General features: G+C 35.8%; 1 protein-coding gene and 1 pseudogene across 12 annotated transcripts in view; both read left to right on the forward strand.

Annotated features, from left to right (window-relative positions):
• ADAM22 (ADAM metallopeptidase domain 22) overlaps positions 1-24,088 on the forward strand; it is a gene marked incomplete at its 3' end in the record, with an annotated part of 186,572 nt that overhangs the window by 141,253 nt on the left and 21,231 nt on the right. For 6 of the 11 annotated variants that reach the window (XM_081147528.1, XM_081147520.1, XM_081147523.1 and 3 more), the window contains exons 18-26: positions 357-437; positions 3,197-3,247; positions 3,460-3,523; positions 5,103-5,208; positions 7,719-7,838; positions 10,208-10,376; positions 14,279-14,393; positions 16,687-16,777; positions 20,158-20,175. In XM_081147528.1, the coding sequence (XP_081003654.1) occupies positions 357-437; positions 3,197-3,247; positions 3,460-3,523; positions 5,103-5,208; positions 7,719-7,838; positions 10,208-10,376; positions 14,279-14,393; positions 16,687-16,777; positions 20,158-20,175 (815 nt within the window). Of the gene's footprint in view, positions 1-356; positions 438-3,196; positions 3,248-3,459; positions 3,524-5,102; positions 5,209-7,718; positions 7,839-10,207; positions 10,377-14,278; positions 14,394-16,686; positions 16,795-20,157; positions 20,176-24,088 lie in introns of all 11 variants that reach the window. The other 5 variants (XM_081147529.1, XM_081147522.1, XM_081147524.1 and 2 more) reach the window with 2 other exon arrangements.
• LOC308562013 (BCL2/adenovirus E1B 19 kDa protein-interacting protein 3-like pseudogene) lies at positions 11,046-12,765 on the forward strand (annotated as a pseudogene). The gene is made up of 2 exons: positions 11,046-11,114; positions 12,006-12,765. The product of its transcript is annotated as a BCL2/adenovirus E1B 19 kDa protein-interacting protein 3-like pseudogene (transcript).

Consider the following 24,088-nt stretch of genomic DNA (forward strand, 5'->3'; position numbering starts at 1 on the left):
AAAAGTGCCAGTGAGAAGGAAGGGCGAAGAGTAAATCCAAGAGCCATTTGGAAGGAAGAATTCCTAGAACTTGGACTGACTCATCCTTCTGATAAGATGCATCATCAAGCACTGTCCTATTTGCCACAGTACCTTAGGGATTATGGGTGATGACTGTGCAAATTACTCCATACACAAGAAACTCTCTCTGAAAAGTATTAAATTAACATTTCATTCAACAACTGGTTTTCACAGACTACCATCTTAAATAGTTCAAGATATTCCTATCCCCAAAATATTCATTTTGCTTTTTTAAAGATGATAATGTGAGACATTTTTCTTCAGCAGTTTTACACATTGATTTTTGTTCATTCCAGTTTCAGCCTATGGGGACTGTGTGCCGAGAAGCAGTAAATGATTGTGATATTCGTGAAATATGCTCAGGAAATTCAAGCCAGGTAATTTATAGAATAATTACTCTACACAGGTTGGGAAAGCAGGCATATCTTCAGTGCACTGACCCCCCCAGATGATAGGGAAATGGACAAGATGCTCATGTCTCTCTTTCATCCAAATTCTCAGGTCTCTTTTTATTTACTTTTCAGGAATTTAAGTTTCAGCAAAACTTGAGCAGATGTCCAGCATAATTTTGTCTTCACATTGAACGAAGCCAAGACTGCAGGCGTGCCTTTTTTGTTTTAAGTAGAATAAAGTTCATTAGCTTTTTGTCTATTTAGTGAAGGAGGAAACGACTCTCTTCAGCTTTGTGAAACAGGAGTCAGCTTTGTGAAACAGAGAGACCCACAGAGCACTGGGTTCTGAGAAGCAGCTTGTTTCTCTGTCTTGACTCATTTATCTGAGATAGCTTGCATCGCCACAGTCATTAATAGCTGGAATTTAACATTCTTTAGTTGTAAATAGAGAAGATAGGGACATTGATCAACTTTGACGAGGGTTCCCAGGTTTCACAGGGTCGGTGTATGTACAGGTAATGCAGGACCAGGAAAATGACCACGCAAGCTACAAATACAGTCACAGGAGTCAACGGGAGAAACTGCAGTTGTTTTGTGATCTTTTAAAAAGGTTGTCAGGCTCTTAAAAACTCCCTTACTATTTGTTTTAAATAAATATGGAAATGAAAAGTAACTAATATTTAGCACACTAACTTAAAACAGAAACATTAAGAATTAAAGTGTTTTATTTCTTTGTAAAAAACTTACCAGGAGTAGTGCCACCTTCTTGTAAACCTTAGGATGCACAGTGAACATCTTTTCCTTGCATTGTTGAATTTTCATACTCCATTCTAAGTTTGGATCAGCTTTCAGCATTGTGTCCTTTGTGCTTTCAATGTCATGAACTGTCTCCAAGAGATGCGAAGATGTGGATGTGAAGTTTTTTGCTGAACAGCACGATCAACATTCCCATAGTCAGCAATTTTTTCCTATAACTCCGTTTACATTCAATTAGAATTTCACTTCGTGTCATCACTTTTTGTTTTATTGCTGCATTTTCATCTTTATTGGCCAGTTCCCTCTTTTGATTATCCAGTTTTGTAAAATGCTGTCACCTAAAGACAGAGAGGCAACACAACTACACACCTTGTTGTCCGTGTGTGAACTGAATAAACTGATGGTGAGTGACCAGCACTCAGAGGCTTTGATAGCGTGACAAGTTAGGCCGTTCAGCTGTTACTTACCTAGTGATCAGTCAGCTGAGGAGCTAGCAGCAAAGTTTGTGCTTTATGCAATTCCTCAGTTAATATATTATGGTAACTGAAATTGGAACTGTTTTTTGGATTACTGGTATTTAACAAAAACCGTAATAACTGAAGTTCATGCATATTGAGGCCGTGTGAAGCTAGGTCTGCCTGCGTATTTTTTTCCTGTGGGGAAGAGGGATTCAGGAGTGGTATATCTATGTTAACCATTAAAAATGCTTTATTTTAAAGATAGTCATCCTAAGAGACTAAATATTTTTCATGTGAAAGTATTTTTTCCTTTCTTATTATCTAATTAGCATTGCATTTCCAAGCTAATACTTAGTGTTGATGGTGATACAGTGAAATGATGGATGTGCAAAGATATTCTTGTTGCATTAGTTGTAAGAGCACAAATTGGAGATAAAGCACATCCTTGAATAATGGTGTTTTGTTCAACATCATTTTTTTTATATAACATTGATGAGATTATTTCAATTAGTCTATGGTAAAATTGGTTTCATTATACATTGTTTCACTTCAAGTTACATATACTATCAAGGACATTAAGTAAGGACTTACTGCATTTATAAGTGAATATTTTAGTACATTGGTTATATGATGTTAGCTCAATGCAATTTATTATAGCCATTAAAAATGATACCTACAGAAAAGTTTATTATGATGAGGAAATTTATAAGTAAAGGAAAGAAGCAGAATATAAAATAGTATCTATACTTTGATTATACCTATGTTTAAAAATATCAAAACTTGTAGAAAAAGGTAGAGAAAAAAATGTACCAAAATGTAAAAAATAGTTGTCTTTGAGTGGTGGGCATATGAGAAACTTTTGTCCTTCGTTTTAATTTTGCTGTTTCACATATATGTAACTTTTCTCAAATGAGTATATAATTACTATAATGTTAGAAAAATGTATAATAAATTTAAAAATTACATAGGAATGCTTTGGAATTTTCTGCACTTGCTACAAGGTAAAAATGGGGACATGCTCTAAAGCATCTCTTTTTCTAACATGCGCAAAGTACACTTCTGCCTGGGAGTCATTTTGAGTGTAAGGGCTGTGTTGCTTCTCATGGTAAAAAAGAAGAAATGTGTTGCTTCTCATGGTAAAAAAGAAGAAATATAGTTTCTGCTCCGTCTATGCTGGTATCCCCCGTGCTTTTGTATTGTGCTCTTGTTTTTCTTGCCCTGAGGAATAGTGAATCTGTATAAAGCAAGATGCTCTTAAATTTTACCATTAGCTGAGTCCTTGCTGTCAGTTCTTTCTCTTTGCTGCTGTGTGATCAACTGTTTTTGCTTCTGATAAATCAATGTTTTTAGGGGAAAGGGCATCAATTATTGTATTTTCTTTTGCTCCCTCTTCTTTGTTTTTATTTTCAGATATTTTAAGACACTAAACATATTCTCAGACTCTATTTTGAAAATGAAAACATGAAAGGGGTTAGCTCATCCTGATAGTTCGCTGTGCATTTGGTTCAGAGTTCTCTCTTCTTTTCCTAGTGTGCCCCAAATATTCATAAAATGGATGGATATTCATGTGATGGTGTTCAGGTAGGTTAGTTCATCTTTACCTAAATTTTTCATGAAAGAAATACTGAAATCTTGTCAGAGTAGGGATATCAAGTTAAATGTTTTGTAATCAATTCTGAAGATAAAAAGTCCTTTATAATACTCATCTGCTAGTTCTCCTGGTTACATTTACTTTGCAGTTATCTGCCGTCAGCAGACATTGTGTTGCTCATAGATGTGCTTTTCTATTTTAGGGGATTTGCTTTGGAGGAAGATGCAAAACCAGGGATAGACAATGCAAATACGTCTGGGGGCAAAGTAAGTAAATAGTGTGGCTTGATCATTTCAAGGTGTGATATCAGCCCAAGGGACATGTGAGTGGGAAATACATTTTCAGTCTCTTTAAGAGAGAGGGATTCTTAAAACCACCACACGTCTTAGCAAGGGCACTTTTGTAGAAATTAGAGAAGGGCACCTCTGAGAAGACACAGCCCGACACATCTTGGGTAGTTGGCAGTGCCTTTGGATGAGACAGAAGGTGCCTTCACTGCCAGGCAGGTGAAGTCCGTGCCAGGTGTGCAGCTTGGAGAACGGAACAAACCTGGATTTCAGCTCCACTTACACTCTCCACAGCTGAGTGTCCTGAAGCAAAACCTGTACAACCATATGGGCTGGACGTGGACCCTGGTAGGGCACTGGAGCATTGGAACTGTAGCATTTTCGCTGGAGTTGTTTTTTCTTAAACTCCAGCTGGCTTTCTACTTATTTCTACCTTCTGCTGAGGTTGCTCTGCCATATCAGAGAGAAATTTTAATGTTATTTCCTTCAAAGTTTGTCACGTTTTCACAGGGAATTATATAACAAGTATATCTAAAACATATTATTGAAGTTATATGTTTATATTTTAAAATAGATTTAAATGTTGTGTTTCTCCAGAAGTATTAGAAGTACTCTTTTCTGAAAGTAGTTTTTTGTTTTAAACTCTTTCAGAAGACAATTATCACTAAAGATAATGAGAATCCTGAATTATCACAAACTGGCTACAATCCTTTCGGGAGAGGAAGTGTGTTCCCTCTTTTGAGCAATTAGAGAAACATTGGAATGGGGGGAAATTTAGTCCTATAGTTGGTACTCTGAACAAAGAGAGTTTTGTTTTCCTACTTGAGAATAACAAAAAAAGAAAATATCAACATAATTATTATTACTTTTAAAGATATAAGCCAACAGTCATCTTTTGATTAGTTTTCAAGAATCATCCTGATCTAATTCTTGGATAACTTCATCAACCAATCCTGGCTTTAGCAAACGTAAGATGACAAAGATGCTGACACGACTTCAAATGTTACTTGACTGTCAGAGATTTGGCATGAATTCAAGTATTTCTAAAAGCAGAATGAAAATGTGTGTAGTTGTCTTTTTGATAGCTGTTAATAATTGGTAAACAAAGTAAAATTATACCAGTGTTTCTTGAATCATTTATTCTGGGCCTGACTATTTTAATAAAGTTGTCTTTATGATTAATGAAAGTTGCTGAGTGAGCAATTTGTGCTTTATATTCTGTACTGAGATTAAAGTGTGGAGTATTTATCCAAGGAAGCATTTGGTAGCGTCTTCGCCTAATTACTGGCCAAATTCTAAGGAGTGTGGTTTTTGGAATCTAGAGCCTGAATCCTATCAAAGATCTAATAGATTTGTTTTCCAAATTTCAAATGAGCAGTCATGAAAAATTTATATAAGTCATAGGCGTCTAGAGTATAGGAAAACTTGTGAACCAGGGGCACAATTTTGGAATTGACAGCATTGTAGTGAAGGAGTCCTTAACTGGCTATTTCCCTGGCTGCAAACATTTTGAGCAGCTCACATGTTATATCTGATAGAAATCTCTATTCTGCTGCAGAGGTGATGGCATCCGACAGATACTGCTATGAGAAACTGAATATCGAAGGGACCGAGAAGGGCAACTGTGGGAAAAATAAAGACACGTGGATACAGTGCAACAAACGGTGAGATGGATAAGTCAGCCCCGAGTTGATCCCTTAGTTAATTACAAACACTACTTTTTAAGCCACCAGGACATACCTGTTTTCTGCATCCCATGAAGCACTGTGCTGCCTTTCATCTCTTCCCACTGTTCCAGCATCATCTTTACGGAAGGCTCCCAAATCTTAACATGTACACTCACCTCTCTTCTAAGGCCCAGGTCATGCTTATAGCTGCCTCAGGACTTTCTTACCTAGAAGACATCTGCGAGCATCTCAGAAGCAAAAAAATTAAAGCCACCAGAATATATACTCAATGAACTGGCTCTGACTTTTCTAAACTACTGTTTTTCCCAAAGGTCTTAATATCTCACTGTCCCTCTGATTAGAAGCCCCAGAAGATGATGCTGGACTCCACCTTCTCTCTGGCAAATTGTCCAAATGCAAATCATGTCCTTTCTTCCCTTTTACTCCCTACCATTTGTCTTGAATCCATCCCTTCATTTCCATTCCTTTTGCGTTAATGAGCAAACTAAGACCTACATTAACTCTTCAGCTAGTACAAAGGCCTCTTAACAGTTTTTTTATGGCAGCAGTCTCTAAGAGTCTGACACTAGAATAATTACTGACTCTTTGACTATGTCAGTTCTTTGTTCAAATTTCACTGTTTTCACATAGCTAATTAACAGTAAGAATAATGCCCAACATGGATTGAGTGCACACGGTGTGCTAAGCGTTGTATTATGCTTTACATGAGTTATGTCATTTAGTCTTTATGTCAGTTCTCCCCATTTTATGGAAGAGGAAACTGAGGCACAGTTGCTAATTTGACCAAGGTCATATAATTAAGATGTAATAGAAGCAGAATTGGAATTCAGGCAATCTGATTTCAGAACTCTACTTTAACTGCTTTGTAGAATGTCATACTATCTTGTTTAACAAACACAATGGAACCTTAGCTTGGCACTGTACCTCCTCCACAATTTGCCCCCAAATATCCATTTCTTTGTGTGTTTTTCTCTACTCTTGCGAAGTCTAGCAAACCTTGCACTCCTAATATGTGCATTATATTGTCCTGCCTCTGTGCCTCTGCTTGTGCTATTCATTCCTCTGGAAGCACTCTTTATACCCACTTTATTACCAGTCAAAAATGTATCCATTCTTCAAAGATCTGCTTGGACAATACTTTCTCTATAAATTATTTCTGGATTAAATCTAGAAATAAATCATCTCCTTCTTCTCCTCAGAACTCTCACAGCCCTTTGTACTATTCTTATGACCCTTGTCCCCAACTCTATGTTCTATAGTTGTTCATGCACGTGATTTCTTTTCTCATTCAGAGTGTAATTTCCTTGAGGATAAAAATCATGTCTAATTTTCTTTACATATACTAAAGTACTTAGTAAACTCCATGCACATAAATGACACTCAACAAATGTTGAGCCCTGGCCATGTGGCTCAGTTGGTTGTGTTGTCACATGCACCCAGAGGTCATGGGGTTGATTGCCAGTGAGGCCACATGCCCAGGTTGCAGGCTCGATTGTGCAGAAGGCAGCTGATCGATGTTTCTCTCCTTCTACCTTCCTCTCTCTCTCTAAAATAAATAAAAACATAGAAAAATTTTTGAATATGTTTTTCTGTGTTAAGCATTTTTGTTTATGACAGACACTTAATAAAATGGTGATGTAATTTTTAAAAATTCTTTTTTAAGAATGAGTTAATATATTTTTCCTGTGTTGGTGATAGATACAAGTCTTAATTTTCCCATTTTCTCTACCTGATGAAGCCTAATATTTTCATATGTAATCCTAATGGCCTACTAATCAGTCTTCACAAGATATTTATTAGAATATAGATTTATCATATCTACATTAGTAATTAAAATGTGTTAGATATAGAGAATATGTAAGATAGTATTTAACACCAGTGGAAATATTTTATAAGTTAAATTAGAATTGTATGTGATATTGGGGGAGTGGTGAAATACACTGAAGAAGAGATCATGAGCCTATATGTCCAGAATTTATAAGGGGGGGTGTGTGCAGGTGCATGTGCATGTGCATGTGCATGTATGTGTGTCTGTGTGTGTGCATGTGCATGCACATATTAATCTCTTTTTTAATTCTGGGGCAACAAGTTGAAGAAAGACCTATATTCCAAAAGAATCCTCATCCAAAGGTCATTCATTCATTTATTAAATTTAAAACAATGTTTTAGCATATCCAGTGACATGTTATAGGGAGAGAGAATCTGATATAAAAGAAGTCTAATTGATTGGTAATTTCCTTTCGATAAATATTTGAACTAATGGACAATAAAGAAATAGCTAGAAAATAGTTGGGATTTTGGTGCACCAATGAGTTTCAGAGAGGACATGTTTTAAAGCTGGAATAAACTAACTTAGGTGTATTTTATTTTTCTTGTAACTTGAACAAATAATATAGTTGATGAAAAACAAATGCTAAAATGAGGTAAGATTATTGTTCTAGCTGCACATGGTTGTAAAGTAAATAATTGGTACTGTTTTAACACAGGGATGTGCTTTGTGGCTACCTTTTGTGTACCAATGTTGGTAATATCCCACGGCTTGGAGAACTTGATGGTGAAATCACATCTACTTTAGTTGTGCAGCAGGGAAGAACATTAAACTGCAGGTAATTCTCTCTGACCATTCTGAGAACATTAGTCATCTTCTGAGGAATGCAGTTTAGGAACTCTTCTCAGTTCACATGCATATTAGCTGGAAAAAAAAATTTTGCCCATAGAGATGATTGAGTAAATCAGGACAGAAGAGAGACAAAAAGAAGGGAAGAATTAAGGTTTAATTTGCATTTTATTCTTATGAAGGAAAAAAATGTGAATTTCGGGGTAAAATCAGTGGATTAAATATATGCATCTTCTTTTGCTCCCTTCTGAGATTCCACCAAAATGACACTAAATGATTTTTTTTTTTTTTTTTTAAATTCAGATATTCACAGGGAGGCAGAGAAAGGGAGAGGAAACAACAGCAACAAGATTTTGGAATGTGGAGAGCAAGTGGATATGTGACAAATGACTATCAAAACTAAGAAAGCTAAACAGAGAACTAAGCCAGTATATACTGTCAGTTCTCAAAAAGCTCAAAAAAGCGTCATTTACTTATGGAAGAGGTAGTAAAGGATTAAGGGCTAGGGCAGGGGCTAAAATACAGACCACTGAAGCACTAACAGACTGCTTCCTGACTCTGCTGAAGTGGGTATTGTTCATCCCCCCCCTTCCCCCCCCTGGAGGATTTCAGCTTGATATTCTGAGATAGTAAAATTGAAGGTGTCCAGACTGAAGGACAGCAGGCAGTACTGACATCAAGGTTGTCTGGAAGGGATCCAGCCTCACAGGCGTTCAGTCAGAAAGCCCTGGAACTCCCAAACATCTCTCTATTCCCGCACCTCAAATATGAGCAGATTATCAGACATGTGAAGAAAGTCCCTAACATGAAAAAAGAAAGGGATAAAAACAACTAACTAGAAAAACAACCACCTATCAATTTTTATGAGAGATAAGGTACTTCTATCATGAAACAAGTATAGAGTGCTATTCTAGCAAATGAACATTCAGAGAAGGAAAACATGCTGTTGGAAATTAAAAATATGATGGCTGAAATTAAACTCAATAGTTGAAATGTTCTTCCAGAAAATAGGGCAAAAGAGGGAAATAAATGAACATATAGAAGAGCTCATCAAATTAGAGTAGAAATAATAAAGAACAGAGAAAACAGCAGGGAGAAAATTGTCAATGAGTCACTCAAGAGTATTGTCTGGAGCTGATGGACTTGAATTTCTTTATTGACAGGTTCACCAAGTACCAGGTACAATGAGTGAAATTAGAGGTACATTAAACATATCATCTTGAAATTTCAGAACCTTAAAATAAAAAATAAGAATTTCAAATGTTTCCAGAGAGGCGGGAGAAAAAAAAAGTCAGACATTGGAATGGCTTAGGATCTATCAACAGGAGCCCTGGGAGCCAGAAGACAATGGAGAAAATGAACTTCCAAACTAGAATTCTGTGCCCAGGCAAGATATCAGTCAAGGGTGAGGGTAGAAAGTAATGACACTTTTATATATGCAAGTTTCCCCCATATTTTCTCCCTTAAATCCTTTCTCAGGAAGCTACTGTGCTCCACCAAAATGGAAGAGTAAACTAAGAAAGAGAAAGGCAGGGAATTTGGGAATCAGGATCCCCACCATGACAGCTATCCTCCAGTGAATGGTGAGGGGAAGTCCAAGATATGCAGCTGTGCACCAGGTACAGGAACAAGATCAGGTGGTGCAGGGGACAGTCCAGATGGGAACTCTAGGAGAGATTTCCACAGGAAGATGAACTGGTGTGCAGACACATCTCGCACGGAGATTTTGACATATAAAGAATTAATTTATCTATTTGACTCTTTAAACTCTATGCATGTAAAATTTTCATAAAAGTTAATAAAAATAAAAAGAATGGAGTTATTGAAATGGTACCATATGGATAAATTGATTATGAATATACATTTTCAATATCGTTTATTTTTTTAATTCCTACATAATATGTAGGATTGCTATATTGAATAGTGGCGTTACAATAGTTAAGCCATTCTCAAATGTCATTTGTAAATGTAGCAATCGTTTTGAGAAATGTAAACCAAAATCAGTTCTCATTTTGTTTAAAACATGTTTGAAATCTTGAAACCTGTTTACTTATCGAATCAAATACTAGTAATAATGACTTACTTGACTTAATATCCAAGGCAAAATGATAAAACTATCTAATTCATGCACTTGTTATAATAATTATGTTTAAATCCAAAGCTATATTAATATCTCAGAATTAGATCAAAAGATGAAATTGCTTTCTCCATTTAGAGGAAAATGCTTATACTCTCATTTTTTATTAGATAATATATAGAAAATATAGAAAGTGATACTGCCTACTTTTCAGTGTTTACACATATTCTCAAAATGAATGTGAATTAATGGAATCCCATTGTTTCCCTCTCTATTGTCAGTGGTGGGCATGTTAAGCTTGAAGAAGATGTAGATCTTGGCTACGTAGAAGATGGGACACCTTGTGGTCCCCAAATGATGTGCTTAGAACACAGGTGTCTTCCTGTGGCCTCCTTCAACTTTAGTACTTGCTTAAGCAATAAAGAAGGCCTTGTTTGTTCAGGAAATGGAGTAAGTATTCAGTACCTTGCCATGGGAAATTACTCATTTCTTTTATATCACAGAAATAGATATGACCCTAAACTACTTATTTCTGTAATAATGCAAAACATGCTCATCCCTGTTTCTAAGCTAGCGTGCAGACAGTTATCTTGTCATAGTCATTTGAATATGTCTGTTGTGTAATCTGCAAAAGCCTGGGAATAAGGAACATGTAATCTTCCTAACCAAATTTTTTTATCTTCCCTTCTTATTATATTAGTGTGATCTCAAATACTGTAATGCCAGTTTTCTACAAGTGATCTAAGAGACACATTTTAACAAACTATAGTGGGACAAAAAGGGAGTAAAAGACAGGGAAGTGGCCACAATATTTAATAACTGGTGTGGCCCAGGCACTGGCTGATTCGGACAGACCGTAAGTAACTATAGCCACACCAGTGTGAATGAGCTGAGGAGAACACCTAGACATAAAAACAGAATAATTTAGGGAAACGTTTCTCACAGACAAATAGAAAGAGTGACAGTGTTTAAAAGACGAAATTCCATGCTTTCAGGCATATATCTCTTCATCTAATTTATAAGTTAAATAAACATGCTCTATTAGTGATTACAGTTTTGTCACTGTCAGTAAGGAATTCCTATACCAACAGAACCTTTTTTGGTTCCTTTTCTTTTGGCATGTGCTGTGATTTTCTTCTTACCCTTATTCCAGATTCTGTGCTTGAACTGGTTTATTATCCAGTTGAGGTAAAGGATCTCTGTTCTGGGATTGTGAGCCTGCAGTCCTGGTAATTCCATGCGTCTCCCCAGGGATATGCCAGGAATTTCCTTAGGGAGGCCTTCCTACTTGTTACACTTCCAGTGGGTAGGAATTCTTATGGCCCCTGAGAATGGAGAAGGCTTGTCTTAAGTAGCTCCGCTCCTAGAAAGGGGTCTGCTAAGCCTTCTTTCATTAATAAGAGGATGTTAGGGGGAAATACATTTTGGGCGGAGAGGGGAAAGGACAGTGGAAACTTTTCTTGGTCATCCATGCTAATGAGTTACCATGCCTTGTTCATCTAGAAATCCTGAGTATATAACACAGAGACCAAAAAAATTGTGTTAAATAGCCATTTGTTAAAAGAGTGACAGACACAAGTAATTCAGGTAGCAGGTAGCATTCAGATCATTTATAATAATTATTCATATACAGAGATGTTAAATCCTATGTATTTTTGACTTAAAGTAACTCAACTCTGAATATGTGGCGAAAGTTGAAATGAGAAATAGAGTAGATAGATTTACGGGCTGTACATTGTGCAGTTAAGAATGTAGACTCCGACTCAGACAGTCTGAGTTTGACTCCCAGCTCTATTCTTACTAACTGGGTGAGATTGGGCAAGTTACTTAGCCTCTCTGACTCTAATTACTTAGCAGATTATTTAGCCTTTCTTCCTCTGTGAAGTAGAAAAAATAATACTGCCTGTTTTACAGGACTGTGACAAATCAATGAGTTAGTATTTGTAACTTACGATACTTATCACAATGCCTGTGACATAGCGTTCAATAAATGTTAGCTATGACTCTGTTCACTTACTGTGCACTTGTCACTATGTCACTGGTGCTGTTGTGTGATATGGAAACTGATATGTGGAAAAGCCAATCGACCTGGTGAGCTCTGTTGATAAGACTGGTGGTGGCTGTGTTGCTGCCAAGAACCGGAGCCAGTCCAGCTGCTGCCACGGTTCTTCCAGCTGCCCTGCAGTGTCGTCTCATTTAGTAGAGCAGCCACCGCCCCTTCACAATAATGACTGTGAGGAAGGGGAGCAGCCTCACCAGTTTCCGGGTGGAGCTCCCCACGAACGGCAGCACTGGCCGTGACAATAGCAGTGGGGAAAATGGGGCTAGAATACGTCCTTTCCTTGTCCTCTATCTACAGTGGAGATACAGAGGAGATTCTTTTGGATGCACAGCATGAATCAGGACAGAGTAGTTCACAGGCCATTTTCACTGTGATGGCCTTTCCCCACGAGAGGATGGGCAGGCTCTGTTTGGTGTGGAAATCACACCAGCAGGGACCACAGCTCTCAGTCATAAGAAGTTGTAGGGGAGAAAGAAATCGGTGCTTCGAAGAAAGTGTAGCCTGGGTGTCCGACAGGTCCAGTAGGCCTGACAACATTCCACCTAAGGAATTCTACTTCAGGCACCCTAAATGTTGTTTCTCGAAGCCTGAGGAGAAGAGGAGCCATGAAGAAAGGGGATATTTTCTCTGCAGACTTGCTTAAGGTGTTCATTCCATCTCTTCCTTTCTCACGTTTGGGCTTCAGGGCTCTATTGGAAATACAGCATCTATATAGGAATACGACTGAGCACACTGCCTGCCAGCATCCAGGACAGAAAGCCCTGGAAAAGCATGTGACCCTAGAAGCGGTCTGTTGTCACAGTGGTTTATTTGAACTTGACACCATTGTAAGCATGGCCCAACCTACAACCCTATTTTGCATATCCCAGCTCCAGGAACTCTCAGATCCAGTATTTTATTCAAACTGTCACAGCATTTTACCAACCTCATTCTCTTTTTGGCCTGTCAGACACTTGAGAATTTCTTAACAGAGTTAACTGTTGTTTTAGAAATTTGCAGCGGCTTCTTTTCCATAAATGTCACCAAGCAGATAATAATTTTGTCAACATGCTATTGTGTCCTTTTAGTAGCACCACACTTAAGCCTGCATCGTTCATGATATAAATTTTAATCTTGCAAAATTACTACCATCTCTCTCTCAAAATGAGGTCAGGTTAGCAAATGATATAAAAGCTTTGCTTTGTTTTGTTTTACAAGACAAAGGCAAGCTTTCCAGAGCTTGAATTTATTGTTATTTAAAAAGAACAAGAAAAAAATGAGACACAAGAAAAAAAATAATCTGGGTAATAAAAATTTATTTTAAACCAGAAAAAAGACCCCCCCAAAAAAGACAGTGGTGAAATGGGGAATCAAACTCAGGCCTTCTGACTCTAAGCCTAAACCTTTTTCTTCCTGCATATTTGTTAATCTGCAGAAATTTATTAATCTGAATTAATTTGAGATCTGCAATTTGTTAATCATATATAACAGTTACATTTAGATGTGGACGGAGGTTTTCCTCTTGCAAATTAGACCAGACAAAAGACAACCCACCCAGTGAAACCCTGTCTCCCGAAGAACTCTGATCTCAAACCCAGCTGAATTCTCCCCTGCATCCCACTCCATTTAAAGTGGTTTTGAATTATAAGAGCTAGGTATAGATTCTGTTTCCTGGATATATAAATGAAAACAGATTATTGTCTGATAATTTTTAAAAACTTGGTGCCATTTTTATGTGAAATTTTTCCTGCGCTTTGTTTGAGGTAGCTCTTATTTCCCATGACAGCGAGGCAGCTCATCTGTGTAGCTTGTGTTGAGGTGCCAGGGTTATGGCTTTGTGAAGCTTTCTTCTCAGACCACTGCAAAGCATCAGCCTTCCCCTCCTCTTTGTCAGAGTTCTCTTTATCTCATCTGCTTCCTAAAAGAGGAATAAAGTTTTAGTATAAAGACTCTTTTGGAAGAAAGAAACCTTTGTATTGGATAATTAGCAAATGATTTTATTTCTGCTTAGTTTTTTAAATCTCCCTTTTATAAAATTTAATGAAATTCAAAATAATAACTTTATTGATTTTTAGACATAAATTTATCCTTCTGTTAAAATTTATTATTCCCTTTGGGTCAACTGTTGATCTCTTGAAAATATTTTTTAGGCACTTGAGTAACAAATAAGTAATTAGCATTAGGAAGAAAGTACCAATAATTTTTCAGTACCATCCAATTCTAGGCATATAATAATTGGAAGTGGATGCTTATTTTTCATGCCTTTGCACAGGAGAGTTGACATTTACTCTAGATTGATTTTGGATTTCAGGTTTGCAGTAATGAGCTGAAGTGTGTGTGTAACAGACACTGGACCGGGGCAGACTGCAGCACTTACTTCCCTCACAACGACGATGAAAAGGCTGGTATAACTCTGTCCGGCAACGGTAGGTCCTTCATTTGGTACCATTAGGTAGCCTTTATACACAAGGAAGGAGAAAACTGCCCTTCAGATAGTTTCATTTGAATTATTTTTATAACTCAAGTATTAGTTAAATCCACAGAGTGATGAATTATAATATACATCTGGTTCCACATTATGAAACGGATCATTTCCATTAAATTGTAATGATATGTAATATTGAATATAACTTAATCTATTGATTTAACATTTTCTTGTCCTCATCAGTCTGAGGTTTTTTTCAAGTATTATACAGTACTTGTTTGGAGCTGACAATGAACCCTAGCATTTTTTTTTAAATTAGGAAAGTAGTCATACTTCTTAACTGTCTGAATTTGAAGGAAGAATTTTATATTTTGGGATGGAATAAATAAGAAATAGAAGAATTGATTTTTAAATTTTTAGTTGACTTTAATATTGTTTATCCTAGAATTTCATTTGTATTCAACCTCAGTTCTATAGCCTGAACTGTATATAATCCTAGAACTAGTAACCTTGGCCAGGGTGCCTGGAAGGGGTTTATGGACATGTGTCAGAAATAACAGGTGCAGTTCTAAAAGCTAGATTGACCCAAATAGACAAGTAGAAATTAAATGGAGATAGCTGAAAGAACACAGACCTTGGAGTTAAGTGTCCCCTTTTAAACTATTTTATCATTTCATTATTGAGTATTCTTTTGCATTAAGTAATGCTCAAGTCCTAAAACCCGTTCACTTCCAAAGGAGAGAATAAAGGAGTATGTTCATTCTGATCATCCAGACAGGTTAAAAATCTTAGCCAATGCAGCTTTAACAAATAAAGCCACAGAATGATTAAGAGTTTGGTATTCTTAGTCTTAGCATGGGTAGTCTGGAGTTTATTCCAGCAGAGATGAGGCTATTGAGGCTATTCAGGTCCATTGATTTAAGTTACTTGTCAAAAGTCATACCGTTCCTTAGAAATAATCAGGGTTAGCATCCAGATTTATTGTCCCCTCTTAAATTCCTAGAAGAAAAGGAAGGGAAGACAGGCATGCTAGGTCTTAGAGTGGGAAAATCCCAGTGACCCAGGGGTCCTCTGGCATCAGCATCTACCCATCCCACAGAGGACCTGGGCAGGGTAGAGTCTGCCAGTCTCCTCAGATGCCCTAGTCCTGCTGTCTGGCCTGACTACAGAGGGCCTGCAGATAGAGAGGCTGCCTCTTCGGTTTTGGGGAACTGGAATCTGCTCCAGTTGCCTATGATTACTGATCTTTGATGTTTAGAAGAATGCCTCAGGAGTGCAGCAGACAAGGAGAGATCTGAGCTGCTCTGGGTGAAACATGTGACTAAAACATATGATACAAATAATTATCAGCAAAACAGGTCTCCTGGTATCAAAGCCAGCCCTCTGACCTGCCTTTTCTGCTCTTGGGCTGTTACTTGGGCTTGTTGACCAAGTCTTTGACTCACTGGGCCACTCTCTCTGCCATGATCCCCTTAAGAATTACATCTCAGTCTGCCTGACAATGGATGCTGACACACGAAGTCATTACTGGGTCCTAAGCTTCAGCCTGCCCTGGCCCTGGCCCTCACCCTCTGCCAATCGGATGCCTCCTGCTCTCATGTCTCAATAGCACCGTCTCCAGCTCACCAGATTCTCTTTTCCTTTAGTGTTTCTTTAGGATGCCATGGCCATCACTGCCAAGACTGAGAACTGTAAGCCCAGGGCGTTTATCATCTACACCACCTGGGCACTGATTATATAAATCTGTAGACATGTTTTCTTCCTTAAGAAGCTTATGTTTACTTTGAGAGACAAAATATCATATGCATAACTGAGAGCAATAATGACCTTGATTAGGTGTCAGAATGAAGTGATATGAGCAGTAACATTCCTAGAACTTCTGGGGAAGAGGTCAGGGTCAAGAGGAGCATAGATTTCTACAAATTCTTCCCCAGTGGGCCCTCGGCCAATATGGTAGGATTGCCCCTTCTCCCTGCCCTTATCTTTATTCTTTCTTTAGTTCAATGAGCTCATCATATTTTCCAGAAAAATCATGGAAAATACAGTTGCACAAAATGTACTTGGGCAAGAATTGGAGCATACACAAAGAATTATTGAAATAAAAACAATTGCTGCACATTGCTAAGTTATGGTTGATTTTTCTTCCCTTTAAAAAATACCTACTTAAAAAAATACTTTAAAATAATCCTGTTGTTGTGAGGATTACAAATCTGGAGAATAAAGTTCCTGGAAGAATTTTATATCAAAATTTCAATCACATACACTGATCTTCATTGTTTCTTTTTTCCCTCCAGGTGTTGCTGGTACCAATATCATAATAGGCATAATTGCTGGCACCATTTTAGTGCTGGCCCTCATATTAGGAATAACTGCATGGGGTTATAAGTAAGTGAAATATCTCAGTATTTTTACTATCAAAATATACTTTAAAACATTTTGTTCAAGTGAATTGAACACCTAGAAAGTTTTATGTCATTGGATAAATATATCCACAGTGAAGCTCAGTCTGGCTCAACAGTCAGTCAATGATTGTTCTTGGCATGATTAGAGATAAAGATAATTTATCTTTTTTTTTTTTTTTTTTTAGATTTTGAGATAACTTTCATCTGTTCTAAAAGTACTGAATATTTTCTTAAAACCATTATTTGAACTAAAATCAGTCTAAATCATGTCTTATACAGAGGTTATGTGGCTTACTCTTTGGTGACACAGGTTCTCTCTTGACTTAACCTCATGCCCAGAAATCTAGGCAAGATCGTCAGTTAGATAGCTTAGTGCTTTAAAAATAACAGTGATAGCAACAGGAGCAGCCGCAGATCTGTTACTGAGTGTTCACGATGGCTCTGCATTGGGCTGAGGGCAAAACCTCTATCTTCACAACCAGTGTGAAGGAGGCACTATTTGTTAAATATGTAGGCATTTTTGTGTGAAGAAAAGACTGTTCAGAGATGTTTGTTAAAACTAAAATTCAACTTTGTCACAACTTTAAAAAGCCAAATTCTTTCTTAAGCTTCAAAGTTCACCTTATAATTTTTTGGTTCTATTTATAAATTTTTTAAAGCTATGCTATATAAAATTTGAAAATCAGACCCCCTTAAGCATTTAGCTAAGTAAGTGGCTTCAAGTATTCCAAGCTTATTTATATATTTTATATGTTCAATTTACTTAAGTACTTCAGTCTTAGGATGTGAAAAATGTCCTTAGTATTCATATAACTTATTTAATTTTAATAAATTAAAACTTAAACAAGGTGAACCTTAAGTTCCCTTTAATATTTCAAATTAAAAACTGTAGTTCTGCTGATTCTGATGGTATTTCAGCTCCCAGCCCTAGGTGTTTGTGCATTTGGGAGTCCTGCAACTTTTGCTAGATATTCTAGGCATTGACTTGTTTTATAGCATTTCTTTCTCCTCCTAGACCAAACTTAGTTGCTAAAAGACTTGAGAATTAGACTATGTCATACTTTAAAATTGCTCCAAAGCTTTCAATAGACTAATCACTATGTAATTGTTTGCTATTATTATTTTCACCTGACATGATCTTAAACCAACTGAATCAAAGGGAATATCTTTAAAAGTGTATATGGCTGTTGCTTGTGGTGAGTCCAGAACCCTGAGTTTCTTTGACTGAAAAGAGAGTAGTTTGTATGCCGAAAGCATTAAAATACTGAGAGACATTTGAGGAAGGCATTATTAACAGTAGCACAGACAGCACAGTAGAGTTTAGCATAGCATAGCGAGGAGAGCACAGCATAATAGTAATGGTTTGGCCTGATTAAATGAGTATCTAGCTCTCTACCAGCTCATAGATGCTCAATACCTCTGGGCCTCTTTGATGTGCAGGTCATTAGGTATATTGTATACTTATATTTGCATGTGCTGATTTAAGCATAACATTTGGAGTTATAAAATTACAGTCTGAAAGGAAAGCCTTCCTGTATATTTATTGTTGGATCTCCCCTCACACCTCAGTTGAAATAACCCCATCTTGACTTGCCTGATGCAAGACTTCTATTAGTAACTGCCATCACAAGCATTGTTGTTTTGAAGTAGCTCAGTGGTTTCATTGTTGTGTGAGAGGGGAAAGAAAAATGGTTAGTTCTATATTGTGTGATTTTCTGCCACCTACGGATGCAAGTTGATATTTTATTTTTATAATCTTGGAAAAAGTTACCTTTCAGAAAATATGAAACCTAAACCTCTTCTCCTATTACTAATAACCTCTGCTCGTTTGTTTTAATGATTAGAATGAAAAGTACTTCTTTCTGTATATCATTCTTATTTTTATGAATTTTTTTGAAGTGTCATTGTTTTTATTTTCAATTCTAAATATATGAACTTTGCAGATTAATTAAGGAAAAAGACAAATCTTGTCTGTACTGCAGTTTTGTCTTCATAAGTAATTGGAACGTAAATGATGAAAGTTTTAATGTTACTAAACTTACTCAGAATATGTTTAAAAATAGAATGAGAATGTAGAAAATGTTAATACAGAAATTAATTTCATTAATATATTTCACATATTCTATTCCAAATTAAAAAATGGATTTAGGATCTCAGAACTCATTTTCTCATTAATCCTTCCAATTAAACTGTCTACCCTTTCTCCAAGCCTTGGAGTGAGTCAGGGAATGGCAGATTAGGAAATAAGGAATGCTCATTGGGAACTGGGGGACTTAGGTAATCAAATTGAGAGAATAGAAAGTAAAATATGTTGAATAGAAAGATTTAGGGCTTATATTTCCTCCCATCTGATGGTTTCAGGAATGAAAAATAATAAGTAACTAATTGGCACTTTTAACTTCGTTATCTATCATTAAGCAAGATACTTATTGGGTACACGGACTATATCTGCAGGTAAATGTGCTCCAAACAAAATCCATATGGAAACATTATCTTGATCTTGAAGGAAGCCCACTATTCAGTTGCTTAACCTTTCTAACTTGTCTTCAAAATAGTAACAATTAGGTCACGATAGAAAGTTAAAAATTAACTCTTTTGAGTCAAAAGTTAAAAGTCACTGGTGCCTCAGAGCGACCACACCCCCTAGAACACAGTTTTAAGATTGATTTATTTAAAAACTCATGTAATTTTATTTTAGTATATGGCCAAATGAAAAAACAGAAAACTAAACTTTGAGCGAAGTATTTCTGTTGCGAAGCTTGTAAGAAAGTAGTAATCACTTAGGAGATCATAACCTCTGTGAATGAACTCAGCTGATTTATCACAAATGATGAAACCAAATGTCCTCGTGTTCATTTATGTTCCCCTATTTTAAATCCTTAGGAATAGCTTTAGTGTGGGTATATATTGAATCTAAAAAGGAATGAATTATGATTTGTATTTTTGAAAATACAGTTAATTTATATAAGTAACTTGATTACTTAAGTTTATTATTTAAAGCAATACACACATCTGAATACCTGTATTTGAAATAGGATTGACTTTAGAACATGACTAAATATTTAATATGATGCAGTCAGTATTGAGAAAAGTTACTCTTTTTAATAGCTGAAGTTTTTATTCTTTAAGAAATAATCATTTGAAAATATTGTTATTAACCATTTGGTGTCACTTCTCGTAAAGATAAGTGAACTATGTGTTTGTATGACTTTGTACTCCGCATTTTAATTCTGCTGTTCAGAATCCTATAGTGGAGACCTTTCAGTGAATGCTAGAGCTTTTATGTTTAGTGCTCTCTCTTAATACTCTTTTGTAGGTAACTAATTCTTTTTTTTCCCCCCTTCTCTACTTGTCCATGAAAAGAAACTATCGAGAACAGAGGTATGTGATGATGTGATGAGACTAATCTGAACATACAACTGAAAGTTTTAAATCCTACTAGCATCATTGGAATTCACACATGCATTTATAAATCAGGTTTACTTTTTTTATGCTCTAGTGGTCATAAACTAATCTTGATTTTTCGTGACCTTAAAATGATAATTTTAATAATGGTGCTGTGGAATGTATTAATTTAAAAATATCTATCATTATTTAATTTTAATTATTATTGTTTTTAATCCAACAATACTACAATTAATAAGAGTCCTAATTTGTGTTACTTTTATAGTAATATATAGGGAAATTGATTTTTTTCCTTCTAAAACAAAACTTCCTCTATGTTAAGGTGTCACCTTTGTTACATGAGTTAATTAGCTTTCCTTCATGTTTATAACACTCTTATTTCCTAGTACTTTCAGAAGGGATTTAATGTTTATTTGTTACTGTTGTTATATTCAGTAACTTCATTCATAGTGATAAAATTTCTATGGGCACAGTGTTGTGGTTGGAAGAATGTCCTGGCACTTGATGAGCTTGTTTAATCTCTGCATAAGAAAATATTTTTGTACTAGTTAGGTAATTGCACAAATAGTTAAAGAAATACTTTGCATAGTTGGAACCTGGTTGTTTAGTGTACTTTTTTTTAAATAAAAAAAAGCCCATAAGGTCAGGCACCCCATTCATCATAACCTTAAAAATCTATGTTTAATCTACAGCATAAAAAGGAATACAAAGCATTTCTGCACTTCCGTAAGAATTGACTGTTTTTTTAAAATAAATCTGAATTAGCTCATATTTGGGTACACCCTTTAACTTTCGTTTAAAAAATTACTAATGCTATTAGCTATTGATACAAAATAATCTAAAGTATCCTGGAAATCGATAGCCCTGACTAGGTCTTGTACATCATAGAGTGCTAATTTTGTACTCAAGATATCATTGCAGATTAGTACTTACTTAGCTTTTCCTACTGTTTTTTTAAATGACTGTGGCAGATTAGGAATAAGATATAATAAACTTGGTGAGGTTTTTGCAGGCCCCAACCACAGCTTTCAGTTTTTCACAAATTAAAATTATAACTTTACCTTCTCTTTCTTTCCATGTGTAATTTAAAATTCCTATAAGTTTTAGTCATAAATATCTATAGAGTCTCTGTGAATAAGTGGTGCCCACAGGGTACCAACTGAGATCCTGGTCAGTTAGCCCAGGTATTAGAAAATATTCACCTTGCCCTGGAGTAACAAACTCATTATTAATGGGAAAAGTAAAACTGAGTCAAAGTTAAATTAAATTTTATTAATTTAATAAATTAAGTTAAAATTTTAAAACAACTAGATTTCTTTGTGCCATGTTTTAAATTTTCATGTCTTGAAACATTGGAAAAGAGCTGGTGCCATTTAAGCTTTCTGTTGGGTAGAAGTTGATCAGTCATATCAGAAATTTAAGTTTGGTGACTTTCTTCAGGGAAAAATAGAATTGGGCTAATAAGATAAAAAAATTGATGATTCAGATCCATTTCCATAGGAGCTAAGGCTATAATGTAATTTAATATTGCTGACTGTATAAAAGGGAAAGTAAAGGATCACAAATATGTAACATAAGCAAACAGTGCTCTAAAGATGTGTCCTTACCACAGATACTACCCAGAATAAAGGAATTGTCCACAGTACAAAAAAAAAAAAAAGGTTACTGTATAAAGCTGTGCACCAATCTTATTCTAACTCAATATATGCATAGCTGTAGTTAAGGAAATTTTTACATTTAGACTGTCCTTTATGTACCTGATATAATTTCATGTCTCCTGGTATTACTGGTATTCATCATTTCATCACCTGGCTACTCTTTTGGAATCTAGTTTATATTTTGAGAATTGTCACATCTTAAGCAGATATTTATTTTATATATTTTGATTTGTTTTAACACAACCTTTATTATTATTATTATTTTTTGCTCTTGTCCATAGCTAATGACTCTTGGGTTTGTACAGTAATTCTCACAGTGGAGGAGTAGCAGAGTGGACTTTAGATCAGGAAGTCGTGAATGTATAAATATCTTCTGAAGGATTTTTCTTTTTGAGAATATATATGGTATCTGCCCCAAAATGTATACACACTTTAAGAGCTGATAGCTCAATTGATTTTTCTTTCTCTTTGATTTAACCTATTGGAATTAATAATTATTCAAAGTATGTATACATTTTGGGGGGGACACCCTGTATGTTAAGTGGTTATAGAGAAGATGGAAAGACCAGAGGACCAAAGCATGCATTAAGAAATTTACAACCTTGTAAAATACCTGCAGATATTCAAATAAAGATGTGCCCAGTTTCAAAGGATACCAGGAAGTAGAAATAAGAATTTTGAGTTGGTCTTGCCTTTAAATTAGGTTTTTCTTGGAGGTTCCATGGTAGAAGGACCTTGGTAGTTGTCTGACAAGGAATCAGACATCTACTTGCTATTATGTGGTCTTGGGAAATCACTTAAACTTTCCTCAGTTCTAAAATCAGATAAAGTTCTTTGTAATCTGTAAAGCATTATAGGAAGGGAAGTTATTAGTATGTGGTGTCTGAAGACTGTGTTTCTCCGATCTTCCAATGAAAGAGATGGAGGTGGTTCTCAGAGAGGGAGGCAGCATCCACCGGCGTAAGCAAGGCCTGCACATACTGGTGACAGAATTGATGAGCGTAAAGGTTTGCTTTGACACAAAATGTAAGACCATATTAAATGGGTAGCCAGTTATCAGATTTATATTAATAATATAAAGTCTCAGGAATGCCAAATTGGGCATGATTTTCAAATTATTGGAGGGCAAGTAATTCTGTAAAGATACCTGATAACCTGGTAAATTTCCCCTCCAGAGAATGTGTGATTGTTTTAATTGTAGGTCTGACAATAAGATAAGAAGCAAACCCATTTTTTTTCCTCTTTTCCTTTAAAAACTGCTTAATGGAAAATAGAAACTCCATTCTGGGGCGGAGTGGAGGTAGAAGCCCATACATGAATAATATCGCTTTAAACTTGCTAGTGTCGTATTGTGAAGGGTAGAGCCGTGGAACCCAGGAGCCACGGAGAATTCTTAAGCATCATGTAGTTAGAAGGATGGCTGTTGATTGTTCCTTTTCTTTAAAATCTTCAGGGAAGATTTTTCCAGTTGGTACTGTTGTTTATATTTTAGCATAATTGCTTTAGGACTTAGCAGCTGTACACTTTATAACAAGAATTTTAAGTTTGAGATGCAGTTTTCAAGCAGATTTGCAAATAGCAATAGAATAAGAAAACATCAGTTGAACTTGGATTTATAGGATACCTATATTCAGCTTAAATATTCTCTTTCTTTGCCTGAAATGAACACACATCATTATAACTAAGGTGAAATAGAATAAACAATTAGATCATGTTTTACTGAGCTATACTTCAGCAGAAATCCCTGTCCCCGTTTCTTTTCTCTCTCACCTGTTTTAGCCACTTTATTTTCTGCTTGTGAACCGCCCTCTTTTCTTTCAAACTTTTCTTAGTTTGCTTTTATATTATTATTATTTCAGTGGTAGTCATGCATCTGTCAATGTGACTTAGTACACATTACAAAATATTTCTTAAAACAGTGAAGTAATAATTTCAATGACGGACAGCTCAGACACTGACAAAGCACTGGAGAAATGCCTCCTTCAGGATTAAGGTTGAAAATTAAAAAACTTTTTCATTGTATTATCATTTTGAATGTATGCAAGAATTATTAAATTAAATATGATAGTTCAATGGATCCTTTTAGGAAAGATCAGATTTCCCTCATAACAGGGATCCTTTTTGAGTAAAAAGAATTTAGTTAAATAAGCTTTTATTTTCTTTTAGTCATTATTTATTTTAAAAATTCATGCACATGTCTAAGATATTTACATGTAATATGGGAAATATGT

Source organism: Miniopterus schreibersii (assembly GCF_964146895.1).
Source record: "Miniopterus schreibersii genome assembly, chromosome: 9".
Lineage (NCBI taxonomy): Eukaryota > Metazoa > Chordata > Mammalia > Chiroptera > Miniopteridae > Miniopterus > Miniopterus schreibersii.